We start from the raw sequence: 17,588 nt of genomic DNA on the forward strand, positions 1-17,588 counted from the left end.
TATTTTACTGAAAATATTTTTTTCAGATGTTTTTTCCCAAGACACTCCAGTTGATTACAGTTCTTACTAATATCTATTAATATCTAATCTGTTATCTTGACACACTTTTGTAACATTGATCAAGTTAGGAGCTCATCAGCATCACAGTGTGGAACTGCTTTGTTCCATATTACAAAGGCATTTTTAATTTGGTGGCCCAGTCTGATTTACTGCCTGGCAGATAAGCCTACATATTCCTCAGAGGGAATGTTTACAGGACCATACAAGGAATAAGGAACAAAAATCACCAGCTTTTAAATTTTTTAAATCAGAAGGATCAAAATGCCACCGGGTCTGATCTATAAGAATGTAAACTTAGAAAAGATCACCTTTAAAATACTGAACATCAGTTGTTAAGGCTGAAGCAAGCTCATCTGGTGAAACCTGCAGCATCCCTGCCACTGAAATGAAAAGAAAATGTAAACAAAGACTAATTTATGCTATATGACACATTTCATTTTTTACAGCAGACTTTCTTCTGTATATTTCTTTTTGAATAGTGAAAGAATCCAAACATTAAAGAAAAGGGTGCTGTCATAGGAGTAATCAAAATTAATGAACACGTTCAATTGGATTACTGTAATCAGTACTTTGTGAAGTTTTAATATATCTGTATATTACATTATAGCTTTCTATCCCCTTCAAAGATTACTCAGGACTCTCCCCAGGGTTTGGCAGACTTTCTATGGTATTAGAGTTAAGGTATGCCACTTATTGACATTCTGTATCCATAAGCCACTTGGAAGACATTTGTTAGCGACCAAGAGGGCAAACTTCGAAGCACTGAAATGAGACCCTTTTAAGACATAGATTTTGAATGTAAGGAATTCAATTCAAGGCAAATTGTTCAGCTGTTGACAAGCGCTGCAGAAGCATTTTAAAAGAAGACTGCACGAAGTACACTGTACATTTTCTTCTGGCAAATAATAGCATTAAATATGACAATTAGATAATTTGAAATACTGGCATTTTATTTCATTCCATAAAAATCTGTAATTTATAAAACATCCAAGTCAATTGGATACTGTCTTCCCACAGTAACTTATGAATTTTCAGAAGGCATTTTTTTTTGTCTCCCTGGATATGTGTTTCCATCTGTCGGTGGAACAGTGCAACTTCCCTGCTGTGGGACCGAGCAGGCGATGCTCCAAGGTCACATCCTACTGACCTTGTTCCAGTAGCTGCAGGTCTGACACGAATGCTGTCTCAGCGTCTGTCAGAGCCGTAAAGCAAATGTCTCCAAGATGCAGAATTGCTGAGAGAATTACAAACAGGTTCTCCACCTCCTGCATACATTTTTTGCAGAATTAAAGATAAAGAAAAGATTTGTTGGGCACACCAGTGAAAGGCAATGCTTTATAAAAACACAAATTCTTTTAGTTTCTATCAGTGGCATTTGATAATTCGAAAAGTATTCATGTGTGAATTATTAACAGGAAATCTAAAATCAAACTGGAACCTAGCTAGGACATGAACCAACAAAATTAGTTTTTATTTCATTTGTTTTAATGTAAGTCACCTTAACCGCTAGGTTAAGAATGTTTTTCAGAATGTGGTAACAATACAGAAATATCTTTAATGGATGCATTATTTCTACAAGAAATAAAACATATCTTGTCCATAGAGAATTTCCATTGAGACTATTTATGTATCTGGGAATAGCAAGGGATTTTTTGTGTCAACCAAGTGAATTCACAAACAAAGTGTTTAGCTCTAAACTAAAAGAGGTTCCTGGTACTAAAAGCTGCAATTAAGGTCTGAAAGAAACACAAGCAACCTTCCTTACCTTCACACTTTCCCTCCAGGATTGCATAATCTTTTGCAATGTTTCAGATTGTGAAGCACTTATCTTTAGGGGCAGATTTTTCCTGGCCTCATTTTTAGCACAGCAAGAAGAAAATTAACTTTCTTTGGTTGTTTTGGTTGGTTAATTGTTTTAAAAAATATTTTTAAATTCAAGGAAAAATATGATCCATTAAATATGACCCTTAAATCTTAAAATATGGAAAGCATTGTGTGTTTTTGGAAGATTTTCTTAAGGTCAGTTTTATAACAATGGTGCTTCTTAAAATTGTAAAACAGGAAACCTGATATGCACTATAATATTACATGTCATTGTGCACAGCAAAGTTAATTGATGATTCTTGAAATATTTTTGAAGAATAGTATTTGGAATCTGATTCTGATGAAACTGCAGAACTGACAGTGAGAACCCTCACTTATCAGAATCTGCAGACTAAGATTATAAATACACTACTAATGAAATACTTAGCTAATACATCCTCTTTATTCTCAAGTTTTCTTCTTCTTTTCTTCATGTTCCTTTCCCTAATAAACATGCCAATCATCAAAAGGCATTAAAAAAGCTTACATTCTTTCTGGGATAGACTGTGGCACCTCCAATGCTATTTAAGCACATTTGAGCCTCTAAACTACATTTTAAGACAACATCAGTCTCTTGCAGTATGAGATAGATGTCTATAGGGCAATTTTGTGTATTTTAGTCTTACACAGTACCAAAGCTGAAGATTCAGAAAAACCCAATATATACAGGCAAAGTCTGAACAAGATAACTCTTAAAATAGAAGTTATGCTAATATAGCATCAAACTAGGGTGCTATACCCTGCTTCTTGGAATGGTATCTCAGGCAAGATGAAGTGGCACACTAGCACTGCACTCTCCTTGCTTGTAGGTTAACTCATTCAGAACTGGTTTGGGGATGACTGTACATCACTGAATGGCAGTGGGCTGGGACAGCTGTTGATTCTGCTGATTTTGGTAAGGTCTCAGGTATACTTCACGTTCCAGATTCTCAAGCACTTTTTTATTGTGTAAATGCATGTTCCCCCACCTTTAAAACAGTAATTGTTTTTAATGAACATTAACATGCTTTGGACAATACCATTAATGACTGCTACGGAATTTTTATGTAGTTCTTCAAAAAGATTATCTACTGTATCATTAAATGTGGCTAGGTAGTCAAGGAATGATACATACAGATCTTTCCATGTACCTCAGAAGTAATGGGCAGCAATTTTAGGAATGTGTTTTTTCTGCGTACTGCCCTCTAACATTCGACACAGGAGATGAGCCTGAAGTACTTGAGAGTTCCACAGATTTCTCACCCCCTAAATATTATTCTAATGCTGCCTGAATACAGAGGAGCCTTCAAGATGGTTTACACTTTTCTGCGGCATAACTTCTTTTCAAGAACTCTGAGCAAAGTGAAGTATTGGACTCAAAAGAATACTGTATATGAAGCATTCTCAGACAGTTACCACAGGCTTCTAAATCATGATTCATTTTGCATTCAATTATTTACTTATGGGCTGAACTTCTTCCTCAACAGAACAGAAACATTAATGAAAGAGCAAGAGAGATCCACTGAATTGTGAACACTGGGCTAAACCCAGAAGTGTCTGGACATTTTTGCTATTGAAATCTACTGGTACAGAGCTTGAGCAACTAAGAGGGAGGAATAATACTGTCAAATATAGCCATATGTATTCAATTTTGTACATGGCCTCATGAACATTCATGAAAATGAACCCTACTCTTCGTTACATTGAAAGGTGACATTTGTTACTACCTTAACTAGGGAATGCCAAACAGCTCCATGATGTACCACCACCACCACAGAAGTCTAACTCACACCTAAATAAAAGCTTCAACAAATTCAGAAATTTTTGCTGATAGCCCTTGATCCTTTTTTATTACAACTCCTGCCTATCTGTCATTTTTGATGATGACCTAACAGAGTTACATTAATTTTTGTCCCTTTTTTCTAATGATATACTACAGGGGGAAGTTTTTACCTCCTTCTAAAACTACTGTTGCTTATGCATTTCTCTTGCAGAAGTGTTCCAGCTACAGTGTGCTAGGTAGCATATACATATGTAAGAAATATGGGGAGTTTGTTAAGCATTCTAGTATCCCAAAGGGATCCACAGTTTACATGAGTTCTTGCATGCATCCTTCTATTTCTTCTGATTTCCATCACACCTCTGTCCTCCAGAACCTCTTCTTGATTAATTTTCCAAATTATCTTCTTCATTAACTTCGTAGGATTAAAGGCAAACAGCAGGCCTATCTTCTTGTTGCTTTCAGGGAAATAAGTCAGCTCTTTCAAGTTACCCAGCTCTTATTTTCTTTGCCTAAATAGGTATTTACTTCTTTTCAGGTGAGCATATGTGCATTTCACAAAATTAAAAAGGATGGGGAGATAATCCAGAAGAGGAAAAAATTTCTGTGGCTTTTATGAGGTGTCTGTCATACGGGATTTGATTGCTTCTTTTTATCTATGTAATTTAATTGTTCAGAGTATTATACCTTGAAGCTGTTTTGTGAATCTTTAAGAACGAAAAAGATTTACATTGTTGGTTCTGTATCTAATTAAATGTGATTACAGTAATTTCCCTGGAGTAAACTAGTGCTGTATTTTTTTCAAGGTCTTAAGCAACAGGAAAAAAAAGAAAAAAGAAAAAAAGAGGAAAGGCGTCTCTTTCCCCACAGAAAGTTATCTGTGAGAGTTACTTATGACCTGCTTTCAACTAATTCTTTTAGCCACAAATAACATAAGCTCATGGAACTTACCAGGCTGTTGAATCCCAGAGCACCTAGAGCTTGTTTTAGTACGGTTAATTTCTCCCTGTTTTGAGGGTTGGCTGCTAACATTGTCTCTTCTGATACACTCTGGCTTAGATACCTGCACAGAGGAAAAACAGCATATATGGTATTTACAAGGCAGGTGCATGATCAAATTCTTGAAGTTAAACTCCAACTTTACATTTCTAATCAGGTTTATTGCAGATTTTTCTCGGCCTTTGGAGGGAACAGTACCAGTGACAGAATATTGTGTATTTCTTTCTTAAACTTTTGCATAAGACTCCCCCCAACCCCAACTTTGCCATTCTTGAACTACCAGAGATTCCCCTTCAGAAGGAAGATTTGAGAAGAACTTCTGGTAACTCTGACTGCTTTAAATTCCTCTCTTGCTGGCTAGGCAATAGATCAGCCCTTAACTGCCACAATGACAGTTCGTTCCCCCAGCAGCTGAATGGGTGATAGGCGTACTCAGCATCTCTCAGAATGAAGGAGTAACAGAGTACACAGAATAGTAGGTGTACAGCCCTTAAGGCTGTAGTGCTTTGCACACTGGGAAGCAAAAGGAAATTCTATGTACCTTCCCAAAGGCTGATTAGAAGACAGAAAGAGAGACACCTAGTGCAGCAGCTAACTCAGGAAAGAAAAATCCAGAAGCAACATTAAGAGTAATAAAACAAATTAATCAAAAACTATAGCAAAACAGATTATTGAAAAGTGCAGCAATCTAGCCTTTACAACCATTTATTTTGAGCCTCTTGAAGTCTGTATTTTTAAAACTATTCAGGTATCTCCACAGAGCTGAAATCACTAAGAATGAGGCGTCTGAATATCTTACAGGATCTGACTTTGAATTACATCATACTGAGAATGTAAGATTTTTTCTTTTATCATTTTCATTAAATTATCATTGTCATTAAAATACAAATTCATCACACAATCTGCAATCTTCACAACTGTCACTTAGATAAACAAAAGAACTCTCCACACCTCTATCCAAATAACATCGTCACTACACCAGCAAAGGTGGACAATTACTCCAGCCCCCACCCTTCACCACAATTACAACAAAAATTCCCCACAATTATTCTGCTCTCTACTAATGTTCAGTCCACGATCTTTCACTTAAGTATGGCAAACAATACTGGTTTAATTTTTGACAATTCTTGTTTACAATCATGTTCCAGTAGCACTATAGAGGAGACAGTTTCAAAATTAACTCCTGTTACCACAGAAGGTCTGGCAACTCTCTAGTAGGGGTGGTAGTTCTTATAAGGGTGGCCTTTTACATGAATGTGTGTAGGAAGAATTATTAATATTTGCACTTTTCTAACTGATAATGAGGTTTAAGTAGTACACAAAATGAAATAAAAAGTGCATTTTTAGCAGCTCCATACCAGATTTACCAGTGTGGACTTCCCTTGCAGTCATAATGGCATAAGTTACCCCAGTAGGTGGGCAGAAGAATAACGATGGGGTTAAAAACGTGTGCCTGGGCGCATAAGTACCTTTTGCACCTGCAGGAGGACTAACTCAACAGACACCTCAAGTATGAACAAGCCTCTCACATCAGTGGATGAAACTGGTGGTTCACACAACCACTGAGAACTTGGGTCTGCTAGCATCACTGCCAGAGCTTAGCACTGGTTCCTCAAGGTTACTAAAACATTAATTTTGTCAGATTGAGGTAGGTACAAATCATAGCACACCTGTCAAATCAGCTAGAGCAGATGATACAAAGTATAGCCAGCTTTATGTTGGTTTTTTCCTGGGGTTTTTTACACTGCCTGCAGGTTCAAAAGGAGCCTAGAATACATCTGATACTGAATCTGGCATAGAACCTATTGATGTAAAGGTTAATCCATCAGAAAATTTTGCACTCTTCTGAACTGCTGCATGAGTTTATGCCAGTAACATGTTATGCATCATGTGTTGGTGGCATTTTTGATCCATAATTAGGAAATTTACAGCAGCAGACACTCTGCTGTCAAAATATTCTATTGTTGAATGTTGTAGGAGTTGGAAGCATATGGCCGTTTCTGCAAAAAAAGCCTCCTCCTCAATGGTTTTCTCCCTAAATAACTCTTTGTCTCTCTCTCTGTACTGAGCAGGGAGTAGTCTTTCCTGTCCTGTGAAGAGAATACCCCACACTTCTCCTTTTTAAGTAACCCCATTTAACCAGCACTTTTTTAGCACAGTTGAAATGCTAGCGGGAACCGTTGCTGCAAAAAGCTGTGTGAGCACGACCAACACTCATGAAAGCAGGCTGCAGCACAGCACAGTGGTGCAGAACGTTCACTCTGAGAGGAAAGAGCTGAGCTGTGGCATGAAACAGCTCATGTCAGTTCTTGCCTTCAGCACAGTGCTTGCTGATACAGCAGGGGGCAAAATGGGTACCTGCCAAACCAGGTGCCTATGGCTCTAACAAACCATCCATAAACTGCAGCACCTGCTGGGACTTGCCTGTTAGAAGAGAATCTGACTTTCCCAGCAATACACGTCCTGAAGACTTAATCAGCAGATGTGCTGGTGCTCTTGGAAAGGGATGCAGTTGGACATTTTCTAAGGTGCACTTCAATTTAGTTTCCCCAGTCTAAAAGCAATTAAATTATTTTATAACATTTCATGAGGCCCACTCATTTTCCAAATTATTGAAGGACTAATGAAATATGAAAAATTGCTTTGAAGATTTGCACATTTGACTGTTACATGTTTATAATATAGAGTATACTCATATTAAGGATGAATTAATTGTATGGAGTACTTGGAACTGCTAATGGATATCATACAACCCTTACAAAAGGTAGGAAACACACCATGTAACATAATATATTCTAGCCATACAAAGAAACACATTGTCCTAATTATTAAGTTCATTCTGCCTCAGAAACACAGCAATCTTTAGATAGCAATTTTTTTTCTTCTAAAACAGTTCCCTGGCATCTCCTTCTTTCCACCTTAAAGGTGTTGAGGACTACAAGGGTTTGAGACACCATTTGTGTCAGAACAATTCTTAATTTGTCCCCTCTCCTGCAAAAATAAGGAAAGGGGAAAGAGATGTGTCACAGTGCAGAAGTCCTAAGAATAATAAACATTCCTTGGTTGCAGATGCATCACTTTGCCATAAAATGTAAACCTCTTTCCAGGATGTGTATCTTTTGTCTATCTATATCTATATCTATAGTGCATTTTTGTCTTTCAACATTCAAGTGGCCTGGGCAGAATGGCCACTGAGGAAGAGGAACTAAACTGCTTAAAACATATTTTGAACCTACTGTGGAGATTTTACTTAGGTTTTTGCTATTGTGAACTATAGCCACGAAAGCCTACAATGTTACTTGAGTGTGTGCAATGCTCCCGTAAGTTTCCAACCAGATAGTCTGTGGTCAAATGTAAACCAGACCCAGTGACTCCTGAGTTCTTTGTTGCTGATAATTTTAGTAAAAGAGGTACTACAGCTACACAATCCAGAGCTGATGCACACAGGCTGTGCACCAGTTTCATGCTTACTTAGTGCGGTTTTAGTAGCCTTACTGCCATATCTCTGTACAAATTCACTCTGCAAATGCACATTCACATTAGTTTACCATAGTTTTAGATTCTCAGATTTTGGATGAAGTTGAGCCTTTTAATTGAAGGCAGCTACTCAGACAGATGATATTTATATCTCTGGCAAAGTGACAAACCAAAGAGTTTATGCAGTTCTAGTAATTAACCTCCTTCTGCTGACTGTGTAACTATTTTTTTAAATCCTACCCCATGCTGGCATTTGCATTGGACTAGTACTTTTAACAGAAAGTTTATCAGCACACAAAAAAAAGTTTTAAAGACACGATCAGTGATTCTTTTTTCAAAAAAGAAGAAACTCACTGATTCACAAAATGTCTGTTCCTAAAGATAAACTAATCTAATTGTAATATAGTCACTTTCAGTAAAGCACAATGCTGCATTGGATAGAGAATTTCTCGAGAAATGTAAAAGAGACTATATTGGTTTTCTTTCTGCTTTTTTTTTCTAATAGTTCTAATTTGCAGCATTGTAACAATCTCATCTATTCTAGTCTCTAAAGGAAAATAATACTATTTAGAAGAAAAAGTCAATGGTGGTAATTTTTTAGTATATTGCCTATCATAATATACAATTTTTGAACCATTATTATAATGACAACATAGATCAAATTTTCAGGTAGGTGTGCGACTGCTACAACCAAGAGTATAAAAAAGTACTTAGTATGACATTAGTTTCTTAAACATTAACCACCCATATAATTCCATAATTACCTTACCTTTTTACCTTATCATTCTCATTATAATTGTTACACTCATCACAATTATTCAACTTATATATTTGGTACACAGATCTCTAATAGGAAGAAGAAATATGTTTGTCAGCTTACCTGAAAAATACTGAACTTTTGTGATATAAGCATATTTCAAAATTTCTTACATAACCCCACCAGTTAAAAACTTTGTTCAAGTAAGTAATCCTCTGCTTAGATGATTGAGCAAATAATGAGACTAAAGCTACAACTAGCTAAGACAAGCAAAGACTAAAAAGAAAAGTTTTGACTACCAGTTTTCAGGAAAACAATACCTTATTTGCATTAATTTATTTTCTTTTGAACTATAACTCAAGAGCATTTAGTATCAAAGTAATCTGCCTTATTCAACCTAAACAATTCATGCAATTTCTGTTTATTCTTAGAACTGCTACATTTAGATAAAATCTGTGAAAAGATAAAAATAAACAAGTTTGAAATCTGATAATAAACTTTGATATTTCACCAAGAGAGTAAGTAAAACATTACCAAAACACTATCCTAACCAGTTTGCATTTGTAGAATCTGACACCTGAAATGTTCAAGTATTCTGTAAGAGCAGCCCTTTTATGCCACACACCTATATACATATTGCTCTGTATGATACAGAAATATCTAGTTTGTTACAGTCATTCAAGTCATATCTGACAGTGAAACTGCCTCAAAGAAATTAGTAGGTTGTGACCACTTCATCAGAAATTCCCTTTTGTCTGGACAGTTAAGAGTTGGGTTTCAATAAAAGATGTAAGAGGAAGCATGGATTTGCCAGATGGACACTTCATTTCAGAGGGCTTTCCTGAAGTAAATACATTTTGTCATGAAAAATTAAAGAACTCTTGGTAGGATTATATTATTAAGTGGTTCTAAGTCACTAAAATTTTAGGATAAAGCCCTACAATGAAAAAAAGGGGGATGGGGCTGTTTTTAAGCTAGCATCTAGCTGCTTCCCACTTGACTCCTTTCTTGATAGAGGATGAGTGCTGACACATCTGCATTTTGTTGTACAGCTTTCTGGTCTATAGCAGGTTTGATGTAAGGGAAACTGTACAAAATCAGTTAGTCTTGAAACTTATTATAGATGATAGTGAAGTAAATGCTGTTTGTGGTAATAAGGATTTGAGCCACCACAGTTAAGATCTTCAGTATAAAACCCCTCTGGTTATAGACTAACAGCTTCATTTCCTAATTGTTTATACTCAGAACAATTTGTCCATTTGAGGTCTCAGAGTATTCTGAAGCTTCTGGTCTATGCTCAGATCAGAAACAGAGAACATATATTTAATAAAGAAAAAAAACAAAAACCAAAAAATTCAACCAAAAACAAACAACCAAAACTCCACAGAAAAGCAAGGGGATGAATAAGGATATCCTACTTTATTGGTCAGAAAAAGTGAGAGAGATCAGATGAAAGCATGTTTTGTCCAGGAATTAGGCCAAACAGAAATGACTATTAAAAAGATACAATTCAACAGCAAACAATTATAGAATAGGACAAAGGGATAACTGAATGGACAAATTCGAGGCAGGTGAGGCTGATTAAGCAGTGAATCATCAAAACAGCATCTAGTAGAAACCAAATGAGTCAAGTATGCCTTGATAATGCAAAAAATTAATCACTGTATATAACACCCTTATTTACAAAGGCCAACATAAGAATTATGAAATAATTAGCACAGTTAAAGCTTGAACTGGACTATTCTGTGTGATTTGGGGCATCCCATTTCAGGAAAATCAGGATCAGTTAAGAGAAAACCCAGAGGAAAGCAGCAGAAAATATGTATCAGAAAATAGACTTAAGAGCAAAACAGTTCATTAAATGTCTGTAAAATAAAAGACGGAGAAAGATAGTGCAAAGAAGAAAATTCCTACAGTCTGGAGGACTATACCTGGATGTTTTCAAGACCTGACTTGAAACAGCTCTGAACAACCTGATCTGATCTGTCAGCTGGTCCAGCTTGGGGCAGGCAGTACAGTAGAGACCCCTGAAGTCCCTGCCAAAATGAATTATTCTGTGATCCTGTGAAACACATTAAATTTATTTCTCAGATAAGATGGAATCTGTTGGTTTTTTTTTTTAATCTCACATAAAATCAGTAATTTTGGCCCCAGAAAGGTGGGAGATCAAGCAAATATAGGTCTTTAATTGTTGCAGACATTACCTGGACCTTTAAGTAGTCCCTAAAATGCAAAAATTGATTGACTACAGGTGTTAGAGCCATAAGATATCTGACGACGAGTAAAATTTGATCATTAATTTACATTGTTCAATATCTGAAGGGATGACAGTGTTCTAAAATCAGAACAATCTTAAACACCAGACCCCTACCAAAGGATGAGTCAAAATAGGAAGATAATATTTCTGCCCCTCTGCTCAGGTCAGCAACTGTTTCCACTAGTTTAGCTAGTAGTTAAAAAAGCACAGCATTATTATTTTTTGATAAGGAAAATGTCTTCTGATCTTGAAAATAAATATTTTGACACCAAATTCTAAATCACCTTCCTTTTTTAAAATTTTAGAAAACTAAAATTTTACAGAAATTAACCTCAAATTTTAAGAAAAACTGATATGAACAATTTATCATCAGGAATTTTCCAGACACTTTCATGACCTTTTATGAGCTAGAAACCAAATAAAACCACTTTTAGGATTTTTTTTATACCTTCAAAATACCTGCAGAAATAGTATTGCTGGTGAGTCAGAAAATTCCCAGCAGTTGTTTTAAAAAAAAGCTGGGGCACAGGACCAAACTCTTGGAATTGATGAAGATATCCCATGCATGCTGGATCAAAATAGTTGTCAGTACACATGCTATGACACCACAACATCTCCAAGCCAATACAACTTAGATTTCGTATCTAGACAGTAAATGGTTTGTACCTTCCACGTGAAATTATTTATTAATAAGGCTACCAGGATGACTGAAAAATAATCCTTTCTTGTACATAATCACTCACGGAGGATAAGATTTTTATTCTACTGGGCTTCTGGGTAAAGGTGTACAATAAATGAACTCAAGCTTACTTTACTTACACTTTAGTTCTTATGCTTTGTCACTTATGAAGTGAAAAAAAAGATGGGGCTAGAAGTCACCACAGAAACTTTGCTTATTCCAAATACTATCCCCAGACAGAAAATCACAAGTTTAAAGATCTGGTAATGATAGAATCATGGTCCTGATAAGAACTGGGAACATGAATGGGAACACAGATGAAGGTGCCCTGGCTTTAGCTCACAAATCAGTTACGTTTTCTTTCTTTGGTGTGGCTGTGACAATAGATTTTCAAAGGACCTCTCTGTTTGCACAGTAGATCCTGTCTTGATACAAAGGTTTGGACTAGATCTCTGGAGGCCCTTTTTAAACCAAGGGCAAAGGAAAATATTATTTTTCTCTGTTTATATTCCTTTAGTTGGGAAAAGAAAAAAAAAAAGAAAACAAATGCATGAAAAGAGCTGAATGTCATAATCTGTTCTTTTTTGAGATACTCGGCCAACTGGTTCCTCTGAGGAACTAAAACTTCCATGGGGTGCTTTCTTCTGCTGATCCGCTTGCCCACATGTCATTTCTCTGCCATTAGTACGATACCTCTTAACTAACCCCTAGAGAAATAGAATAGTATCAACTCCTATTCTAGCACAATTGAACACACAATACAGTATATTTTTTTGCTAAAAGGAGTTCAAAATTATTGGGTAAAGAATTTACATGGAAGGGGCAAAGAATAAATACTTAAACCAATCACTAAGTACAGGACTCTCTATCAGTACTTAATTAGGCAGTGCAAGCCACTGCCGATCATGGTATGAATCAGAAATTCTGGATTTTGTCTATAAAGCCCTTATTTCTCTTACAAAAATGCCATACAAATAAAAGTCCTAACATTCCTTCACCTATTCAAAATATATAAAAAAAGGAAAAATATTAAAATTGAGATCCTGATACTTCATATTTATTTATCCAAGCCAGAATGTTTCTGTTCTACTTTTAGGACAAAAACCCCATGGGTTTTTTTTATATATATATAATGCCGTAAGCCTACGGAAACCTGTTATGCAATAGTTCTCCAAAACCATTATATGCTGTCCAGTTAAAGAAATTTAGAAGAGATAATTGAAACCAGGCTCCTTCAAAACATCTCCTTCATCCTGGATATGATTTCCTGCATACATCTACCCTCACACAGAGGTGTCCAAATTCTTTCTAATTGTGATGATAGGCAGGGTGTAGAACTGACTTGTCACTTGCTATGGAGCATGAGCTGCTCCATGAGTCAGCTTTATAGGCAGCTGGTAGGAAATACTGTGCCCACAACCTAGAGAAGAGTAAATCAGTTAGACTGAATGGATTCATATATGCCTTCTGGAAGCATTTATATACTTCTAATGCTATAAAGGCTTTTATTGAAGCTTGACCTTAATTAAAATGTGTCATTAACAAGCACACATAAGTATGCTCTCAGTCCCAGCTTCTATAAAATTCTGCATCAATTGTTCCAAAAACAGACATAGACAATGCCCATCATGACATCATATTTAGTGATTTTAGGCCACTGGAAAAACAAGAAAGAAATTGGTTTCTTTTCTTGCCAGGTGTACAAGTACTGTGAAGTAGAATAATGAATTATTTCACCACTGTGTATTGTCCCAGTTCAGCAAAGCAGTTCTGTGTAACTAACTTGAAACACATCCTTTGTCCCACTGATTTCAGTTGAAATTTTAGTATCAAAATAAGTGTCAATAACTGAAAGTTTTAGGTGAATACCCTATGGTGAGCTCTGGTAGGCAGAGAAAGAAGGAAAGGAAGACTAGAGGTATATAACTGAGACTGGAGGAAATAGGTAGTACTGGCAACCTACACTTTAAGCTGTCCCAAGCATTGCTTACACAATTTCTAGGCCTTAATATAACCTTATCGTACATTGATTTCTATTCTATGCAATGGAGATTCCAAAGATACACAAACATTCATGAACTGTAACTGTATGACCTAAGCATAGTGCAGAAAACACAGTATTTAGCTATTTAGTTCAGATGAACCCCTGACCCATCACAGCCATGGTACTTTTTGCTCAGCACCATCTGGGGTGTCTCTGATACACTTCACAATGAGCCACACAGACGTATCTTTAGGCTCTACTTGCCATTACATAAAGTCTAAACCAAAACGTTATTACAAAATCTTCATTAGTTGATGCTTTGTTGCTTGAAAATTCTCAAGAGAGCCAACGTCACAGGAGGATGAAGCAGTATTTCATAATCAGGTTCCAGCTCTAACACAATAAATATGCATGTTGTGGGTGTCATTTAATGTGACACTGTATTAAGAAGCATGGATTAACAAGCTAAATCCCTTCCTTCCCCTTATTAGTGCTGCCCAATGAACCATGTACTTGCACAATCATGCGAAAGGTGTATGGCTTTTTCCTTTGCAGCCCCCATCACTCCTTCCCAGCCAGTTCAGGGTAGTAGCCCTGATTAAGCACAATGGTCATCACTAAAAATTCAACATTACCAGATGAGTTAATTTTTACTTTAACTTCAAGTAGAAATGATAATATCTCAGATATGGGTTGGTTACAGACAAAATGTAAGCATTTAAAAAAAAGTTTTCTTACAACTAGGTCAGTTTACTGCCCTCACATTAAATATTTGTGAAGTCTTTTTCTGAAATATATCATTTTTTTGTATAAGTTTAGCTATTCCTGTGACTACTTACTAAATCCCAAGATGCAATTTAGGTTTGTTTGGCGAGACTGAAAATTAATGACTTCATAGTTTTACATATTTTTTAAAAGCATGCTTTCAAAACTGCTGGAATGAAGGGTATTGAGTATAAAAAAACAAGCCATTACCTTTCAAAAATAAATTCCACTAATCTCTACCACATTTGCAAACTCACAGAATAAGAAATTTCAACAAACATTTTCATTTCTTTAAATATCTCATGTGAATATGGGAGGACAATGTATTCTGGTTAGTGAGGAAAAGCTGCTTTGCACTTAGCACTGTTTGATATGTAAACAGGAATGAGATAAAGACAAAGCAAAACAGTTGACATCAATGAACTAAACAACATTTACAGAACATGATAATGAATAGTTTCTGGCTTTTTTCTCTCAGGGAAAAAGGGCATGTATTACTGCCTTTTTTTCCTGTGTCTCCAGTTTTTAAACCTATTGGAATCTGAACACATTTAATATCCTTTGAACCTTGTTACACTGTAGCACTGAGCTGGAGTTACTGCTAATCATTTGAGTGCACATAACTCGTGCAATAAGGTACCAAAAGCACTATTTAAAAAAATATGAATAGCTTTGTTAATGTCAAGAGTTATCAGCATAATATTAATTAACAAAACACTGTAGACAGATTTGATGACAGCCAGAACACAGCTCTTATTTTTAGTTTTCTAAACTAACAAAATAACAAGTTATGTATGTGTTTTGTAAACTGGTTTTAGCACAGAAAGCTTGTATTAGCCTGTGTGTTATCCAGTAAGTAGTTTTGCCTTGATATTTTATAAAACGAAATTTCAAATAATTCTGTAAGAAAGACTATGTGTACTATGAAGTACATAAATTTTACAAATAGTGGATATAATGAAAAGGAAAACAAAGAAATATATTTTGGTCTTTATCCTCAAAATGCCAAACGTTGGTGGGCTACAACCTGGTATGGTTTTTTTCCTAATTATATTGATAATCCTGTGGAATAGGTTGAAATCAGAGACTCAGGCATTCTGTTCCTAAAATTACATAAAAACATAAATTTAGAATTATTCCATTAAAGAAAAAAATGAATGTGCAACAGGAGTGACTCAAAATAGAAATTTTCACACCTCTGATGGCAATACAAGAATTAATACAGAGAGGATACCTTGAACTGTTTTTCTGACTCATGAGTCAGATATTTTTACAGGACAGAATCATGAGATCATAATTCTGTGAACTATCACTCTAAAAGCATAATTTTGAAGCTTAATATACATGAAATAAGCAGCATAATGCTGATGGTGATGAAAAAGTAGCAAATACTGAGCATTGCTGAAGATGTAAAAACAATAAGCCAGTCTGCATGCGAGTGCAAACTGGTCCAATCCATTTCCTGAAAGGCTTCAAAAATTGTTTGAACTTTGCTTCTAGAACTAAAAGCAGTTTTGTATTTCTGTGTTCAGACTTACTTTGGCATTAGTTGCCAGGCAGATGTCATGAAGTTTATGAGCCTCAAAGGCATTTCTCCACTTGCCACTTTTAAAATGCTGATTCATCAAATAAAGCCTACTGTGTTAAGAGCCACAGTATCTGATCTAAACTATAAAAAGCACTTTGGGAACCTGCTTATAACTTTCACCAGTATCCAGTTAAAATACTGATAATAGGCTTTAAAATTATTTCATATAGACACTGATTTTACTTCATGAATCAGTTTTAGATCAGCTGATTTACAAGAAGCCCTCTTCTTCCTGTATAAGCAGGTATGACCATGTGTATTCAGGTGTGTATATTAAACAAATAATTCTGAACAGTAAGGTCCATTTAAGGCACTGTTAACTTGGTCAAAAATAAAAGATAAGGCCCCCCAAGCCACCAGGCACTCTAGGGACTTTTGAAATACTGGGAAATATATATATATATTATTTACTTAAGAATGACATTTTTTTTTAGAAGTATTAATATAATTAATTCATTCATCAATAACAATTGTTCACCTTTCATGGGCTAAGAAAGTCTCATACAATACACGAATGTGATTTGGTCCAGTACCAAACTTTATTGTAACTTACTTTTTTCTACAAAGCAAGAATATTCTCCTTGCAACTATAAATGGAGCAAATTCATATAGATTTATATATGTTATCTATTTAGCAATCAACAATCCACAATCAATAGTTGCCACTCCTTTAATGTAAGAAAAGGGTTCTGCTTTTCACACAGCCACCAAGCTACATGATGCTGCACACAGGGTTCAGTAATGGAGAATCCCCATCTGCTCTCCCGTGCTCAGCAAGACCAGTTTTGTCCCCCCCCTCCAAGACCCATTTCTGTCCCAAACACATTCCAGGACAGTCCAAAATGTGAACAGGATGGATGTATGTGCCTGTTTCTCTCACATCTCTTCAGCCCTCCCAATAAAATCAAGCTCCATTAAAGGTCACAAGTGAAATACTTCTGACACTAAATACCCTGCAGTGTCTTCCTTTGCCTCTGATAAGGCACAAAGCACCAAGGACACGGATACTTAGCACACCTGAAGTAAACCTCAGAGGTTGCACACCAAGATCTCGATTGAAGGGCTGCATCTAAGCAGGTTACTTGGGTGCTGAAGGAACACTGACCTTACAGTGTATAAAATGCTGTCCCTAAAAGACATCTGAAGATTTAAATACTTCCATGGTTTGTGTGTCAAAACAGGACAAAGAGACTCCCTACTGGGTCTTAGTGCTAAAATCCACACTGTATTTACATATAGGGATCTGCAAAGTTAGGTTTTATTCAAATACATTGCTTCCTAACAAAATGAAAACAAATGCATTTTTAAAGGTAATAAAAACAAGCAGACAAGAAAGATGCTCATAGAATAAATTATGCTTTAAAGTAGTCCTTTTCCTTCTAATATATATGGGAAGCAGG

General features: G+C 35.9%; 1 protein-coding gene across 4 annotated transcripts in view; it reads right to left on the bottom strand.

The window, feature by feature from the left end:
* MYO16 (myosin XVI) overlaps nt 1-17,588 on the bottom strand; it is a 371,250-nt gene that overhangs the window by 118,432 nt on the left and 235,230 nt on the right. For all 4 annotated transcript variants that reach the window (XM_017737061.1, XM_008635875.2, XM_017737062.1 and 1 more), the window contains exons 17-19: nt 4,634-4,745; nt 1,208-1,325; nt 369-440 (exon numbers count right to left, since the gene is read on the bottom strand). In XM_017737061.1, the coding sequence (XP_017592550.1) occupies nt 369-440; nt 1,208-1,325; nt 4,634-4,745 (302 nt within the window). The remainder of the gene's footprint in view (nt 1-368; nt 441-1,207; nt 1,326-4,633; nt 4,746-17,588) is intronic.

The sequence above is a fragment of the Corvus brachyrhynchos genome, unplaced genomic scaffold (genome assembly GCF_000691975.1).
Source record: "Corvus brachyrhynchos isolate BGI_N302 unplaced genomic scaffold, ASM69197v1 scaffold83, whole genome shotgun sequence".
Taxonomy (NCBI): domain Eukaryota; kingdom Metazoa; phylum Chordata; class Aves; order Passeriformes; family Corvidae; genus Corvus; species Corvus brachyrhynchos.